Raw genomic sequence first — 19159 nt, forward strand, 5'->3', positions numbered from 1 at the left:
TTTATTATCTTAACTATCCCTCCACAGTTTAAAAACTCAGAATATAAAATCTGAAAACATTTTATAGTAAGGTAATGGTTAAGCAGTCATTTCCCTGAAAAGTTCTCCATGGAACCATCATAGTGAAACCAACATTTGATAAAGATATTTGATAAAAAATCTGAACCTACTGACATTAACTATTTTGGAAATTTTATTATGCAGTAGAGAAACTTTCTCCAGGATGTTGTCTTTAGAAAATTATCTGTAAAGGAAAACTCTCTCATGTAACCTTCAGAAACAGAAGTTAAATAGCATAAGGATGAAGTATTATAATATTCCTAATGAATTATCTCCTCCAAAGAACACTCCTTTCTTGTAACTTTTATTAACTATGTGATGCAGAAGTGACATATGGTCTCGGGAACTACAAATTCCAGAATACATTTAGAGTCATGTCCATTTTTTAAAAGTCAGGAAAATCTTCACAAGTCTCACAAAACGTAATTCTTTTAGGAATGACAGTCAAAAACAATACATCAATCAATAAACCAATTATAGTACCACCTTCTTTCTGTGCAAAAGGTCACCTCCTTTCTGTGGCTAGTGTGACACTTCAGAAACAAAGTCAGCCGAGCTGCACTGCAGCAAGAAACGCCATCTTTATTTTAAATGCCCAAGTCATTCTTGAGAGCAAGAGATTCAGTATTAAAAACTGAATCAGACATGAACCTAATTGGCGATGGAGAAGAGTATGAGTGGCCATTGAGTGGTTTCTTTTTAGCTTCTAAAGGACTGTTGCGAAATTAACAGTATAGTCAGGACAACTGGTGATGACTGGTCATTTGCATATTTTGAAGGATCTTCCACTATCTAATTATTCCTGACACAAAACCATCATTGTCACACTTACCATTACTGCCAGCATATATTGCCCAGGCAAAGTAGCTGTAAGACATCCATGACAGTTCCAGGATCTGCATGTACAGCCTGTACCAATTTGCAATGTACAGACCTGTATCATTTGATCTATCAGAGGCAGTAATCATCCTTTGCACAAAGAAGACAGACAAATTAACATCCCTTTACAAACACTGTCCAGGATCCTAAACAGATGTGAAAACTTGGAAAGCTGACTGTTCCTTCATAAATCACTCAAAATCTGGCATCTGAGGTCATCTAAGCACATGGGTGCCAAGAGACCTGGGTCTCAGAGTCAAAACAGCTGCTGGTATTACTGAAAGATTCCATTTATGTTCAATGGATGAAATCTGCTCTGAGAAAGAAGTGGCATTACCTCTGAGAAATCCAACGTTGCTCTGTGAATTCTGCACAGTAAGTAGGAAACGGATGTTATTTTTGTAAATTTCAACCTGAAATTTAGTGGAGATATAATATTTAAAGAAGGATCAACCACATCTTTTGCAAAAACCTAAGAGTCATCTTCTACAAGTTCGTCATTCGGACAAGCAAAAAACGTGATGCTTTATCTTTGTTTGGAGACAGTGCTTCTCTGAGGATCTTTGGACATATGGACAGACAAGAGTCTGCACTGAACTGACAGTGTCTCTGGCCTACTGGGAAGAAGCGAAAACGTATCCAAATCCCAAATCTGTCTTAAATATGATTCTTAACTCCTTCCCAAAGCAATGGACACATGGATGCTAGAGTCCAGCTAAGAATACTTTCACAGATGAAAAGGGTAGTTGCTAAATCTGTAAGTCTTTTCAAGATCCACAGATATATTCGTCATTTTATGCCCGGACATGAAGATCCTGTCAGCACCAACAAAAGACACTCTCGAAACCAGGAACCAGTCCTGAAATCATAGTGAGAAAAAAGATTTAACTGTTTTACATTTGAGAGTGGCAGAACAGTACAACAGACTGTCAGTCTTGCTAGGGAGAGTAAGGGGTATCTGAGGAGTAAGAACACCCAACTGGTTTACCTGAAGAAGGAAGATAAGCAGCAAATAACAGAGCAGAGGCTTTTGTCCAAGTCAGTACATAAAACTGTTGAGTGTGCATAGAATAGAGAAGCAACCAAAGCTACTCTTTGTACATCTGCTCATAGTTGTGAGTGCGAGGTCTAGATGTCAGCTGCAGAGGTCTAAGTGACAGACTGGTTGATATACCATTTTATGAATTCTTTTCCCAGAATATTTTTTGGAGGAAGCTGCAGGACTCAACAAGGATTGAGAAATATCAGTTGCTATGATTTTCCAAAAGCAACGTATTTGAGATGAGGCAGCAGAACACGATGTATAGCAAAGATTCTGGAAGGTGGTGGAGAGTCTACAGAAGACCTAGCAGACTACTTCCAAAAGCAAGTGTGGATAGATTTATGTAGCAACAAACTGTGCTTGAGGAAGGTGATTATTACTGAGATTACTCGGGATTACGAGTGCTCTCCAAGCAGGATGATACTCTGGTTTCCTCTCCTCCCTTATGCAACAAAAAAAGGGTCCTAAGATGCCACACTGTGGGTATCAAGAGAAACAGAGGGCCCTGCTCTATAACACCAAGTACTTCTTGCATGAAAAGGAACTGAGAATTAAATCATGATCAGATCTTTTTATTCTTCTGGATCTACAAACACTGGCATAAGCATAGGAATAGTCACCTGTATCAATCTCTCTATTAAAAAAAAAACTCAACGGAAAAAACATTTTAAGCTCAACCACACTTTCTAGATGGTGCTACTGTTTGTCCCTCTTAACTGTGTATGGTGCACCACACAGGACAAATGTTATTCTCTGCCAGAAACGCAACACATCCCTGTTATTTTGAGGAAAAGAAACTTTTATCACCAGAGACACAAAAATGCTCCTGACAAAGTAATGGAAGTGTAGACATATGCCCGAGGTCAAAGCTAGGAAAAGAACTGGTATAAAGGATGTCCTTATAGCAAAGTGTGAAGGTACATATAGAGGAACACAAAGGATAATTTGAAAAAAAAGACTCTCCTCCCCAGAAATCCACAGGAAACCATTATTTCTATGCTTTTAAGTATATTACTTGTTTGGATTGGTAATACATGCTAATAATATTAATGCTTTAGAGGAATAAAGGCATGTTTACAGTTTAATTCCTATAATTGTAACTCTCAAACTAAGACTTTTTTTTCTGAAATTACTTGTTTTTTTCAATCATAAGTAACAGTCTGATGTTCTAAAGACCTTTAAAGACAAAAATTATTTTTTCTACTTTTTACATAAGCTTCCCTTGAAATACAAGCTGTTTAAAAAGCAAAGCTTAAAAAAACCAAAACTGATATTGGAACACCGAAAGGAGTTAAGTGTTGGGGTTTTTTCCCCTATGAGCTACTAGAGCTACCTCCATCACAGTTTACTGAATCTAGTAAGAAAAGCCATGCCTTAAACCACAGATGCTTTTCATTAAACAACATTTAATCATATACCTAGTTGCCTTGGTTCCCCTCAACCTTAAAATTGGGCTGAAAGGGTATGTGTGATTGACATTTGAAGGAAACTGATTAAACAGATTAAAATGCAGCCAAAATAAATAAAACCAGCATTTAGAGTATGTTGGGGATTATGTCTCAACATAATCATCGTGATCCCCTAAATAATCATAAAAGTTGTCTTAGCAAAGATTTCTAGAGTTTCCAAATCAATTTGAGACTTTTAGTAAAAATAAATTCCTAGATTTCAAACCTAAACCTTTGATTGTTATTGTCATATCCATATAATCGTGCATCTTACTTTCAAGTTCCTGAAGGTGACCTAGACTTTTAGAAAAGCCTGTATACCTCAGATGTACAAAGTGCTATTAATTTTAATGGAATCTAGTAACTGGACTCACTTAAGATCTTTTAAAAAAATCCTAGCTACAGTAAGTAGTGAAAGAAAGTATGTGTTGGGACTGCTACAAACAGATTACTTCTAACAGCTGCAAAATATATAGAATGCAAAGCATGGCATAATAAGAATAAATTGCACTATTTATCAGCTTTAGTGTCCTACGTACTTCACTTTATTTTCCAAGTACTGTAATATGATTTACACAGGAACAAGAGATGACATTTGCTCAAATGGTACTGTTAGAGTCTCTTTAAGGCCCAGTTGAGCACAACTCCTAGGTGACTGCAAAACTGCTGACCTTCCCACTTACTTTCTAAGGAAGACAAGAAATATTATTTAATACCTGGTTTACTAACAACTTAAAGCACAAAGGCTACATAGCTAGATATATAACATATAATTTTAAAAGTTCCTCCACAAAAATATTTCAGTAATACATAGAATTTACATTATTATGTATCCAACAAACCAATTTCCAAGATAATTTTAAATTAATTCTAAGATGAAACCAATGAAACTATTCCTTATTAGCATGACTTTCTGCATGAACACCAAGAACCCTTCAGAGTTTCCCCCCCACAATCTCTACTCTTACAGGGTAACATAACCTTTGCTCATTCTTCTGTTTCCAGGACCACTGACAAAACTACAGATTGCTACAAAAAAAATAGCATTCCAGGAACAACCCTTCATATATATGTGTGTGTATATATATATATATATTATTTTTTTTAAACAAACATTTACCCCTCAGAGTATTTTACAAATCAGCAAGGAGCTATCACCACACTTTACTGATAAGAAAGATAACATTTATTTAAAGAGTGTCTTTGCTAGCATAGGGGAAAACACATATTTCTATGACCAGAGGAATTTAAAAGCCTGATTTTTTTACGTGTATGTATCTTAAATCTGACTGACCTTTGGATCTTCAGAAGTAACAGATTTCCCTGAAGCTTTCCTCAGTGCTGAGTATCAAAGCATCTCTTTGCAGAGTTCTCCACCATCCACTAAGACAGGAGCTCATACTGCAAGGATCACTAAAAGAGTCCATCTCTACAACCTACCTGCTTTGGAAATTAATCAGTAATTTCAGGAATGACTACTGAAAGGCAAATACAGGCCTTGCTTTTGCAGGCTTAAGTATTCTTCTCAGCACTACAGCAATAGACTATCTGCTCCAAATGACAAGAAATACCATTAACTATAAAATCAGATTAGCACATTACCATATGTACTACAATGGGTTAAAAATGTTGGAGAAATTCAGACATTGCTCTAAGCTCCCTTTGTCTTTCATAATTTATCTTCCAAGGCAAAACAACAAGTGGTTATACTCTCTCAAACAGCTTTCCTGCACAATATGACATGAAGATTTTATTATTCAACACATCTCTGTTGATAGCACTGATTTTGATTATAAATTCTAACAAAGTTGGCAAGCAACCTCTCATTTTAAAACTTTTAAACTTTTCTTTAAGACTCTATCAGCTATAGGTCTGCTCATTAAAAACTAAATGTTCAGACCAGCAGATACAGAAAAATAAAGGCCCCTGGCTGCCTAACATAGCCAAAAGGCTTCGCAAAGAACTAGAATTACCTACTTGCGTAATTTTCATCACTGCAGCACGTACATACGACACATCTCTACTTCTTCTAGTTTCGTTTCACCTTTCCAGACCTATCATTTGCTTGCTTTAGTACAACGATATCAGTATAGTAACTATGATTCCCAAGAAAGCCAGGGTAGTCCAAGTTTAAATCTTGGTTTCAAACTAGGACACATAAGCTATAGAGTGAAGAAATCCCAAAGAAGCTACTTTTAAAATGAGAGATTTGGGATTTAAAACACACTTCATTTTCCAACAAGTTGAATTTGATGAACATAACTTACTATGTACATAGATGTTGTAGAAATATTAAAAATTAGCTGATAATGGTAATACTGAAGATGTAGAAGGCACTTCTGTTTACATTAAGTTATCCCTATTCATAGTGTGTTTGAAAATACGGCAGAGCTTCTAAAATACTTATTAAAATACATAAGATATCAAGAAAAAAAAAAAAGAAAACCCATACCATTTCCAACACCACACACAAAAAAAAGGATTACTTGGAGTCTTAAACGCTTCTCATTAATAACTGTTCCAAGCAATGCAACTTTCCAGTAACATCTCATCGAATTTTTCACTTTCCAGGACAGTTTACCAGTCTCCAGTTTAATCTAAAGCATTTTACAAATGGCCTAGTCCAAAATTATGTAAGCTATTTATAATATTCAGCTCCAATTTCTTATATCATGCTCACCTATGTTTCTCCTGATAACAGGATCCAGCACATTTCCATATTAAAGCCTCAGCCTATAAACAACTTACGAAAGAAAAATCTTATTAATACTCCACTGGAAGCTCAAGCATTTCTGTGCTGTTTTAAAAAAGAAACACTTGAGTTTTCTATTGAATAGTAGGTGAAAAACCCTGGACACTTTTCCAAAGGCTAGAATGTCAACATAACATCATGTAAAGCAACTTGCCCAGGGAAGTTGTGGATGCCCCATCCCTGGAAGTGTTCAAGGCCAGGCTGGATGGGGCTTTGAGCAGCCTGGTCTAGTGGGAGGTGTCCCCGCCCATGGCAGGGGGCTTGGAACTAGATGATCTTTGAGGTCCCTTCCAACCTGAACCATTCTGTGATTCTATGAACTTGATGGCTATAAATCATCAGTCAGCACTGAACCACAGATGTTTGTATAACAAGCTTTATTTTTGCATAATTAGGAATCTAGATTTCAAAACTAACACTAGCAATAAATAATGCTTTAAATAGCTGGAAAAGGGAAACGTTTACTGGTTACTTTACTATTATTTCACACAAAAATCTTTGCAATTGCTAAGATCCCTTCAGAAACCACTGCCAAGATGCCTTGTACGTAAAGTGATCTCACCTCCTTAATACAGTCTGGGTAACATTTAGTATAAAAATGTGTTAAAAGTGCAGGACAACAAATTTCTACTCTTTATACTGTGTCTCCCCAGGAGTCACAACTCTACAATTAGCATTTCTTCCACCTAGGTATAAGGCTGCCATTTCAAAAATGAAAACCAACCAACCAAACAAAAAACAACTCGAACTAGAAATGAAGGAGAAGGAAAATAATGCATAGGTAATTTGTTGCAGTTTTCTTGTCATCTTTATAAAGATGGACAGACAAGGAGAATCCTAGCTTCATCATCTACTTCTTACATAAGGCCAGAAATACTTTAACAAGATTTTATATAAACATCCCAACTTACCATGTTCTGCTCCAGGGCCATCAATAGAAACAAGAACAAAGATACGGAAGAAAACAACAACAACAAAAAGACTACAGGAAGAACGGAAAAAATAACCAAGAATAGATGAAGCAACTTTAAAAATGGGATGAAGAATTGAAAAAAAGTTACAGATACCACAAAACGAATTACCAGAATAGGTCAATGTCATTTTTTCTTTCACGACTATGTCTACCAAAAAACAAACAGATTAAGCGCATTTCTGGAAGACAGACAAAACCCATGTAGAACCTAATTAGAGCTCCGAATCAATGCATAATCCTGCTTTGGAAGGGCATGTGCCTACTGAGTTTCAGGCGACAGAGCTTCTTTGTTTCTCTTTGAGAAGAGACTATTTTCTAAGTTTCCCAAGGTCTTTTTCAGCAATTACCATCTACCATTTATCAAGTTATACATCGGCAACACCTTAAATAAATGAATATAGAGGGTGGTGGTATACATCTCCAATAACTATTTTGGAAAAGAAGGAAAAGGGGAAGAGGGATGGAATATTCAACAGTAACTGTATGTAGGCACAATTAACTTATTTCCCTGGGTTCTTGTCCTGGTTCCGGTGGGGATAGGGTTAACTTTTCCTGCTATTCCATGCCATGTGAGCCACGCCCACCCTGAGCTGCCGGGGGAGGGGGCAGGAAGTTGCTGCTTAAAAGCGGGCTGGGGCGTCCCGGGTCCGGCCGGTCGGCGAGCGGCGGGGAGCGGCGGTCCCGTAATCGCGTTTGTATATTCCTCTATCCGTGTTGTTGTTGTTTGCCTGTTCCCTTTGCTGTTCTGTTAAACTGCCTTTGTCCCAACCTAAGAGTCTTGCCTTTCCTTACGATCCTTCCTGTATTAGGAAGGCACGTGCGAGCGGCACGTGGTTCTTTGTTGCCATCTGAGGCTAAACCACGACAGTTCTAGAGGCCATCAAAGATGTCCTGAAGAAAATTCAGAGTACCAGCTGGATTAAGGTGCTTAGAAATAGCTGTTAGAGGAGCATCTTTCTTCCATTAGTATAACAAAAGCCTAGAGAGTACAAGAATCAGTATGAACTGCTACCTAAGTTATAAGCTAATAAACATACTTACATAATTATATCTGATTATGACTACGTGTTCAAATTTGTAAAATAATCAACTGAAATATGTGAGGGCAGAGATCATCATAAATTTGTATTCAATCTTTAATTATCTGCCAACTTTTTGAAAATAAAAAGTTGAAAACAAGTTTATAATCATAATATAAACCAGGAAATTTTAGATCCCCTTTCAAAATGATTCTCATGAACAATGTTCTGATAAATAATATTAGTTTTCTCCTTCATACTATGAAGATGATTGCAGGAGAGTTGAGGAATTTAACAGAGTTTAAACAAGATTTAATTCAATTAAGTTAGAAATCACCTAAATATCTTGTAATAAATATGGTCTCCAAAAATCATTTCCATCAACAGACGTTATTTTGGTGGTAATGAACCACTGGCTCTACAGAGTTTCTAACACAGTACACAATGATGGAGAGAGCTGCTTCACACTTGCAGCTGGCCTGAAATAATTTTGTTAATGGTCAATAATAGTGTCAATAAAATTCATATCAGAATTTACTTAAGGACTGCTCAACATAACTAATTCTTTATTCAACTTGTGAATAAGCTACTGAAATTACCAGTACCAGATACTGGTCAGTGGAAAACAGCACAGGAAAACCTACATAGCAGTAGGCTTTCCTCTTTTGTTTTCCACTGTCATATTCTGCTACATACTCGCTCGCAGTTCTACAGAAGTTTAAGTTTATTTAAGGGTGGTCTGCTGCGATCCCATTTTTCCCTGGCTGTGTGTTCTCATTCTATCACTTCTGTCAGTGCTAAAACAAAACTGACTCCCTAGCAAGTCAGCTAATCCAAGGTTAAGCGCTCCACCAAACGGACTGGCTACCCGGTCAGATGAAGGCCAGTACTTTCTGAAGCAGGAACAGCAAATCGTGAAGGAATGGCAGGACTGCAGCAGCCCTTGGCGCATACTGTCATGGAAACATTAAGTCTGCTTCACACTACTAAAAATAATACACTATCACCTCTCCTCCACATGAAAAAGTTTACCACGTTATCTAGCAGTCACTCCCAAGAAGTTTGGGCTGCTTCATTACCCTACCTACAGAGCTCCCCTTTTGATCATTTACATGACGTGCGCTGTGAGAGCCTTGCATCTGAACTGACAAAACACATGTAACACAGGAATTTCCTAAAAAGCTTTTAAGGACAGCAGTGTCTTTTTTTCCTGCTACTGTATCACTTATTCATTTCATAACTTTAATTGAACAAGCAGCAAACAATGGATTGCACAGCATGACCAACATTGCAACAGGGAGACTATAGAAGGCAGCACTATATTCTCACTCGTGAAAGCAAAAATGCAAAACCAGCACACCATGCAGGAATGAGTTAGAAAGAGCTATTCAGCGAAGTCAAACTTGCATGCAGAATTTATAGTGGCTTTTTAGATGGCTAAAACAAATGAAATCTTCTCCTAATACCTTTCAATTTCAAGCTTTTGCTAGTCTTAGCTACAGGGCAACAAATTATGCACAGTGTTACTACAATATTTTTTTTTTACTAAAGCTAAAGCACAATTAAAATTTTTTAAATTAAAATTCTTTCAACTGTATCAGGTTTTTGCTATGGAATTCCCAAAGTTCTGCGGGTAAAAACAGAGACATCCTTCAGTTTATTGTAAAAAGCTGAAAACAAATCACAATTGAAATTTACAACTACACTTAAAAAGAAAGTATTAGACACTGACTTTAATTAATAAGGAAGCCCCACCTCATCACACTTGCTGAAGGCAGTATTTGGGGAAAGAAACGCTTTTAGGTTATCCAACTGAAAACTAAAATGTTCAGCCAATACTATTGCCCCTTCATTATTTCATTAAAGAAAATGTGTCGGATAGAAGAGTGACTAAAACCAGGAATACCATTCAAAATAACATCTCTAGTAACAGAGTAAACAGAAGGACAGTTAGCGAGTGCTTATGTACTAAGCATCACCACAAAGAACGTTCCAATTTGTAAAAATCATGCAGCATTCAGCACATTAAACCAGATGAAACACTAGAATGTCATTTTCTGCTTTGATAATGAGTACAGTAAGCATTTGCGAGAAGAAAGTCTGTGAGTAAAATCCTTGCAGGTTAGTCGGACTACCATGAAAAAGACTCACTTCTTCAGCAAAGTAACTACAAAATGCTTGTACTGTGTTTTTCTAACATCTCTTCACAATTTAAAGCAACAGATACTGAAGCAGAGACTGCACCCCATTTAACACAGAATTTTGATTTAACATAGGGTCACAAACATTTGTTGTAGCTGTCTGCATTACATCTTCATACAAAGCTTTGCCAATTTTTTTGTTGGCATACTATGTTTCAAGACACTGAACATAAAGAAGAGTATCATGCTCTATGACGCTTACAGTGAATAGTTTGTTATTTGATTAATTTTTTTTTTTTTTACTTCATAGCAAGATGATGGCGAATATTCTCTTCAAGGTAAAGACCAAATCCTACTGCCCCAGATTTCCTTTCACTATTTACTGTATTCTTAATTTCCCTGCCTTCTGCTATACAGAATATAATAACCCTTTGTTTTATAAACAGTGTATGGTATCTGTTTTAATCTTTTGACATAAAAAATAATTCTTAATGTTTTTCCCAGTCCCATCCTTTATCATAGCTGATACTGAAGGCAGCCATCATCAGCACAGGTTTTCCCCATTTTCTGCATGATCTCCATGAGAATTCAGTTGCAACTTGTCAAGGCTGTTTTTATTGCACTACAAGTAAAGCAGAATACAAGATCTTACGGTGCTAAGTTGCTTATTTTTCTCTGTAAACAGCCAGCATTTCTTATCGTACTGCCCTGGTTAACACATCTTCTACACATTCCGTCTGCTGCTCCTACTTTTGCTTTTTTAGTAGTGCCTTGCACTTAACCTTACCGGCCCCTCAGGCCAAAGTAAATTCACCCAATAGTAAAACCTTAACTCAAGAAGATTCAATCAATCACTTTCAGCAACTGCTTCAGCCTCTTGGGCAATTTTCAGGTACTTCCACAGTTGTTCTCAGTCTGATTTCTACTTCTCTATTATTTGTTAAGCATAACTATTTTCTCTCTGTTGTTTATGAAAATGTTTAGAGACAAGAGTGTATGTCCTTTATTCCACAGTTTCACTAACTCAGACTTATTCAGCCTTCCAAACAGCTTGCTAGAAACAGACTACAGTCATAGCAGCAACTATGATACGGTTAAAGGATGGTAACATCAGTTAATCCAGCACTCTTCGTGCCAGTTTTTTGAGGCTTTTTAGCTTTGCAAAGTTGTTGGTTTTGTTTTTTTTTTTTTTTAATTTGACCTGAAGACTGGCAAAATTAATTTCCAACTTCAGCTCTTCCATACAGCAAGAATTATCCACACTTTCTTCTATTATTATATGGCTTATTAGGTTTTGGTAGTTTGGACTGTCTATGAATTTATGTTATAGATAATCTTGCTGTGGAAACTGTGTTCTAGTAACATCTTTATTTTGCATCCTTTCCTTCCTCCGTTTTTAAATTTCTCAACTACAACACTGAAACATCTACTACTAAACAGGATGAAATGCTTGGGAACACTATTGAAGACTGATGGTAATTGTTGTCCAGTGCATAAATCTGCTACAAAATACACAAAAATGACCATTATAAAATCGGTTATTTGTTGACTCCTATCTACTTTACATTATAATGAATGTTTTTCCATATTAAGGAACAATTTTCTTATCTCCTACATAGCATGGTTTTATTTGTGTTTGAATTACTTTAAAGAAAATCATTGCCATTGACATTCATCTACTCTAAGGATTTTGACATTTAAAATCAATATTGCTATGGTATTTATTTTAATTAAGCTCAATTATTTTTTTGTTTAAATAATGACACTTTCCCCCATACCATACAGCTAAATTTAAAGATATCCCAGACTGAAAAGTCTAAAATCATGATTATAGGTAAAAACCAACCAAACAAAATTAAACTACCTTCTACTGAAACATTATTTCCTACCCATCACACTGTTGAAATTCCATCATCATAGTGGCAAATGATACACAGAGTTTGACAGGGAGCATCACTGACTAATACTGTGTTGAAGTTGTCTTCAGACAAGATGGAGGCAGCAACCAAACAGAACTACAGCTGCCCCAATGCAGGAAGAACAATAGAAGGAATTTGAAAAACACTGATTCCAGAACAAATTAGAATAGTAAGCAGAAGCCTGAAATACGATGTTTTCCTTAGAAAGGAAGAATGTGGAGTTAAAGGAAAAATGGGTAAAAAGTATTTGCCTGAAATTTGAATTCCGTTGTACGTGCCTCACCCTATATTAAGACAGCCAGTATAAAGATGAATTGGTAATTAAAGAGACCTGGACATCGAAAGGAGTATAAGGAGAAGACCTGTATAACACAAGTAGTATTTAGGAAACACATTCAGCTAGAAGAGTTTATTCAACACTTCTTAGAACATGTAGAAGCCTTACATATTTCTCGCACAGGAATTCAGACCTGCTGCCCAGGACCTCAAAAAATAATTCGAAACCCTTAATGACACTGTAACTCAGTATGCTATGCTCAGTTATTACGTATGTGCCTTTACACGGGCTCTTCACTTTTCTTACGTTCTGCAGCACACAATCCAGAGCACCTTTTGTTTTTCCTTTGCAAGAGAACCACCCACCTTATTGAACTCTTGCAAACAAGAAATAAACTCTCAAAGCTCTCACAATGAAGAGAGATCAATAACCTGTACAATTCACTTTAGAAGGAGGCATAAGGATGGTACAGCTCAGTGTGATCCGCAAAGCCTTCGGACTGCTTTATTCTTCCTGTTTTTCTTTGCAGAAAAACATGAAAGAAGCAGGACCAAATGATCTTGCAGGTCCAGATAATGACCAGTATCTCACTGAACTATGGGAAGAGGAAAAGAATTAGAACTATAGAACTTGAAATACAGCCGAAATTAAAAAAGAGTTTCACACCAAAGAAATGTAAATTAAATACAATTCCCCCCCCTCCCCCCCAACAAAAAAAAAGGGAAGTTTTTTTTCTCCTTAGGGAGAAAAAAAATGGGTTGTTCAGCCAGTCTGTCTCAAGTTGTCCTTTTTATTTCTAAAGATAAACTGTTTGATTATAACACCACCTTGGTAAAAATCCAAGAGCAAGTGGAAGGGGAAATTAATAATTCACATCCACAAGGAAAAAAATCACTAGTGATCGAGATTCATAAAGATGAGAAGAAACACACGCTGCTACTGAAATAGTCTCTGTTCACCCAACTACCTTCAAATGGAAATCCATTTTAGTAGTGTGCCTATTTGTGCACTGTTACTATAAAAAGTAAGTAGGCTTTTTAGTATCTTGAGTATAAGATAACTGATTATTCCAAGAAATTAGTAACTCATTCCTCATCTCTAACACCAGCTTGCCTTTCTGAAATGTATCTCAGAAAACCAAAGCATTGCCAATATATGGCAAGAATAAAACTGAATCTTCTCTCATACATAATCTCAAATTTTATTCAAGTTGGATGGAGATGAAACAGAAATACATTATTGTCTTTTTATCAGTTTCAATCCTCTGACATTTATTTGGAAAACAGTAATACTTGCAGATATTCCACGTGAAAGGGAATTTCCAATTTTACATTCATACATTTTAGATCATCTTTGGAATCTTCCAACATCCACAATTTCACCCATCTTATTCTAATTAGCTAGGAATTCTTTTTTTCCTCATGCTTATCCTGATTATTTAAAGGTTTATGGCTGCCTTCATAAGTTTTCCATTCATATCTTTTAATCCCAAAGCAGAATTTTTCAACACTCAAAAACTGCCTGAAACCATAAGTTAACTAATCAGCCATTTTTGATACTACTTGAACAGATGCAACAGGCAGTGCAAAAACCAAGTCCATCGATGTACTCATCAGTAACGAGGCATAGTTTTCAGAAATGAGAGCCAGACCTTTAACTCTTGCGCAGGTAATAAGCACCGCCCAAATCTCATGCTTACACATTATATATATAAAGATGTTAATGAATAGAACTGACAAAGCGTTTTCAACTGATTATATACTTCGACAATACTTAGCCCTTTGTTATTTATTTCTAGAGGGGAAAAAAAATTTCTGTAATCAGGATTATAGAGCTCCCCCAACTGATTAAATTACTAGATGAGGCAGAATATTTTAAAGAAAAAGAGCTGTCTGACACTATCACAATGAAAAACTACTACGGTATTCATTTTTTTTGGAGGCTCAAACCACACCCATATACCAGCTCCAGAAAGCAACAAGCATAACAAAAACATACACAGAGTATACATGTTAGTACTTCATACATACTGGGGGTTTGTGACCTATCAGGTCGTCCTGAACATGACCCTTCGGTCATATTATTCAGCAGTAAGAGGGTGGCAGAAGAATCAACAGATGTTTGACAACATTAATTCTGTATTACACAGAAGTTTGAGTTTTGTGGTTTTTAAACTATTTGCTGCATAGTAGTTAGAGAATAAACATAGGTGTTTCAAGTTTTGCCCATATAAAAAGTCTTTTTTTTATTACCATTTCTAATCCTGACTATAAACTCAATCTTAATGTGCTCGAGATCTCTTTAGTAAATGAATAAATTCTGAAGATGAACTTTCCTCTAGCTGACTTCAGTTTTCAGAGACTGACAATGTGAAGAGGTCCACATTACCTTTTTTTTTTTCATACTTCCTGCTTAGTATTCTACCATATTTTGTTAATTCAAAAATTAAGTCTCTCTCCTGATCTTTGGTAACTTTTAAAAATGTTTCTGAATAAATGTGCTTATACAGCATGTGTCACCGTAAGCTCCCTCACAGTTAGCATCTATTAGCATTCACTAAGCACCCAAAATCACTAGGTCATTTTAATACCACCTACTACTTTCTTTCACAAGATAGTCTCAATTTCTCCTTATAACATAGAAAATTTTTCCACCACTGAAAAAGATATAATTTATTTTTATCATTTTATAACGGCACAAAAATGGTGGTAAAAATCAGCACAAGATACAAGTTAATGGCATGGGATGCACTATCCAGCCATGCTAAGTCACCTTGCTTTGAGTGAGAAGACAGAGCAGATCTAAGAGAAGGGCTCTTACAGGGTAATTCTGGTCCCTACGAAAGGCTTTAAGTTACCTGGCTGGGCAGAAAGCAGTTTATATTATCAAGAAATGAGAAGTACAACCCATTTTCCAGTCTCACTGTGCTTATTTTTCCCCCAGCAAAGTTTTTTGATAGTGTGTTCCTGAAGGGTTTTGTTCTTTTTGTCAGGTGTTTAACGTGATGATCTAGGAAAGCATGCCTTCTTTTCTTAAAGAATCAGAATCATCTCAAAGCGAATCATAAAAGCATATCATATTTCCCTAGCCTTAAAGTGAAGCATCCTTATACTGAAAGAAGGTGAGAAAGCTAGTGTTTTGTAACAGTTTAAAGGTATAAGAATTTCCTGCATCCGTATCTAAAACAGGCAAAAAAACCAACCCCAAAACCATCTCTTAAAAATATTATTCTGTTCTGCGGAATAATTCGATCCGGGATGAGACATTTTAAAGATCACTAGAGTATTACAAAAATATTAAGCTTCATTTTAGGATGCTGCTTTGCAGGCTTACTCTTACTGCTTCAGTACTAACTGTATTTCAGAAGTAACTTCTAGAAATGGAAAACGAAGACTTGCATACAAATACTTACTGCAGGTATCAGTAACTTTTTTACTTCTTCAACAGCCCTCTTCAGTTTTATTTCTGCTCTGTTCTGAGCGTCCTCCACAGTGATAAGTACATGTAAATCTTCATTCAGGTGTTCCCAGTTGGGCTTGCCTCGGTTCTGTTCTTCCTAAAAAAATTAAAACATGGAAGCTATGAAGCATTGTTACGTTCTGTATAAAACAATCACATAAACAGTAGACAAACTCAATTCTGTGAATAGTACAAACTGTATTTTCAGCGAGATAGGAAAAGACGTTGTGGAGACTGTTTTATGTGGCTACTTAACAAGAACTTAGGCTTCAAAATACCTTTTTGAGGATTTTGTTTGTGTTTTGGAACCTCATACTTTTTTTTAAAGAAAAGACTACAAAACAGATGTGATTTCTTAGAGTATCTTTCCCAACCAACCAAGAAGTACTATAAACACAGCATTACTTTCAAAATCCTTTGGAGCCTTTCAAGGGTTAAACAGATAAAACATACTGATGGTTACACAAACCTAGTATTTTCAAGAAAAGTGATACAGACACCATACATAGGAATTCCATCTGAATCACTCCAAGGGACAAGAAAAGAGAGCAATTCTTCAGTTTTAAAAATGGCTTTTAAATACTTATGAAAAAAAGGCTCAAGAATCAAACATTACAAAAGGAATAGAAGCTGCAATTTTCAAAACAGAGCTACATGTACTGGATGAAGGGCAAAGAGGAGGAGATGACAAGGCTTTAATACTGAAGTTACAGAAGAGCATGTAACAAAATGGTCATCATTACACAGGTACTCTGTTACATCGACGGCATTAATAATCCCAAAGATAAAACTTAGTAATGTTTTCAGAAAGGTAGGGCATACTAAACAAAACATTTTTTTAAATGTACACATTTTTAAACAACAGATGTCAGTAAATTTAAGTAATACATGCAAGTATCTGGACTTTCAAAAAATAAGATAACGAACACAACAACAGAAGCAGCTTTCTGTTTTTATTAAACAGTGAATAAAGCTAGCTAAATTTCCCAGAAGCATAATTTAAATTTGACAATATTTAAGATATAGTAAAATGAGTAAAAAAAAAAATCAGGGGGAATCAAAATTTTAGTAAATGAGAAAAGTTTATTGTAACTTTTGACTTTAAATAAAGGCCCATATCAACAAAACCCACTTATTTAAAACTTAAAATCTTGGTCATAATAAAAGAGCCTGCTATTTGTAAGACAAACACTTATGGCTTAACCACAATTCACATTTTTAAAAAATCAGGGCAAGCAAAGTTAATTGCAAATGTATCTCTTCCTCCAAATTTCATTGAAATTCTTCCAGGAAATCAGACACGCAGAGGAAATGTTCGAAGATTTAATACTAACAAATGCTCGCAGTACTTTATATTCATATATACCTGAGGGAGCAATGTTCCTTAGAATGTTCTATCTTTAATTCAGCTGCTTTGTCTGAAATGTTTTGTGGAATAGACAAGGATAAAAAACAGAATCATGAGAGATGTATGTATAATTTATGTAAAGGAATCAGCACTTTGAAGGAAATTTCTCTATTCTTCATGTAACATATGCACATACGCACTACTCCATACTATCAGCTACAGTGATTTTTTTTTAAATGTTATCTTCACCAACTTTCTAAACAATGGTGACTGTGAAAATATCTCTGTGAATTTCAGAAGCTGAAAAAAGAGAGAAAAACAACTCTCATTTATAAGAGAGTACTTGACGCAAAGTGCGGCTGAGTTATAACATGTTCTCTACTGTAATTTAATCTTTGAAAGAACTATCTACCACAAGGTATTTGCAGCTTATTTTACTCAATCATGATCAAATCTCCACTATTACTATTTAAACAATTCAATTTACTTTTTTAAAAATCCAAATCAGGAGTGAGTTTTTTTAAGATGGTGATAAGTTACATTACAGGTATGATGAACAAGAGAAGGTTCCTAAACCAGCAGAGGGCAGAGCAAGAAACATGCCACTACCTCTTCTTGTACTGACCAGTGGTGAGCTGACACAAAGCTGGAATGGGAAAAGTACCTGTTACTAACACATGAGATGAGATGACATGCATAATAGCCTGCACAACCACAGTACCACGGGGGGGGGGGGAAGGGCAAATCACAAGAAAAGGTGTCCCCAAGTAAAACATCAAGTTCTGTTCCTGAAAAACAGGGAATGCCTAACTGCAGTTTTAGCCACCATACAATTAAATGGCATGCTTATACATAGTGTGGACAAACATAAAGGGCCCCTGCTGTGCTGCATCGATTTCACCTGTCAGCAACGAAAAATAAAATGCACATTGTTATAGTGGATGTATGACTGATTTATTGCCTCTGGGCAATCCTGATAGGTTGCCCAGAGAAGCTGTGGATGCCCCATGCCTGGAAGTGTTCCAGGCCAGGCTGGATGGGGCTTTGTGCAACCTGGTCTAGTGGGAGGTGTCCCTGCCCATGGCAGGGGGGTTGGAACGAGGTGATCTTTAAGGTCCCTTACAACCTGAACCATTCTGTGATTCCATGATTTGTAACCTTTAGAACACAGAAAAATACTTTCTTATATAAAACAAAGTAGCCTGCCTCTCTGTTATTCGGTATTTAAATGTTTCAGATTAACATAATCTCAACTATTGGTGCTGTACTTCAAATTATTCTGTTGCAGCATGAGGAATTTTTTGTTCAGTTTAAAAAAAAAAAAGAGAAGCTGCACATAGGACAATAAAAATATGATACTGTAGATTTACTGTTTTTCCCCACATCCCCTGATTTACTTTTAGGTGGAACGCATTGTGTATAAAGTCAATAATCACACGTATTGTCAGACCTCACAGCATTCACAATCATACAAATACTTATCAGTAAGATAACTGAAATAGTACACAACTAGTTCTATATATGCTCTTCTATGGTCATGAAGTACATTAATAAAAGTCCTGTTGTTGTGGAGAGTACTATTTCTTAAGTCAAATGGTAAGACTGAAAGAAAGGTTAAGAAGAATAAAAATCCACATATATGTTTTGAAAAAACAGTTAGGAAAAAAAAATAAAGAGAGTTTGGAATGGGATCTCTTCTGTTCTACCTCAACGCACCGGGGCCTCAAATTCCTCCACTGCTTCCATTCGGTTGGAATGGAACCCATGTGGTTGCTTTCTTAGTGGGTTAAGTTTTCCAAGTCTTTCAGTTTATTGAAAATGCTGGTTGAATATTATACCAAT

At 36.1% G+C, this 19159-nt stretch overlaps 1 protein-coding gene across 14 annotated transcripts in view; it reads right to left on the reverse strand.

The window, feature by feature from the left end:
- The window catches only part of QKI (QKI, KH domain containing RNA binding), a 161774-nt gene that overhangs the window by 36263 nt on the left and 106352 nt on the right, over nt 1–19159 (reverse strand). For all 14 annotated transcript variants that reach the window (XR_012586171.1, XR_012586173.1, XR_012586172.1 and 11 more), the window contains one exon: nt 15923–16066. Coding sequence is in view for 9 of the 14 variants with exons in the window: in XM_074580281.1 (XP_074436382.1) it covers nt 15923–16066 (144 nt within the window). In the remaining 5 variants the exon portion in view is untranslated. The remainder of the gene's footprint in view (nt 1–15922; nt 16067–19159) is intronic.

Source organism: Larus michahellis, chromosome 3 (assembly GCF_964199755.1).
Source record: "Larus michahellis chromosome 3, bLarMic1.1, whole genome shotgun sequence".
In the NCBI taxonomy this organism is placed as follows: Eukaryota; Metazoa; Chordata; class Aves; order Charadriiformes; family Laridae; genus Larus; species Larus michahellis.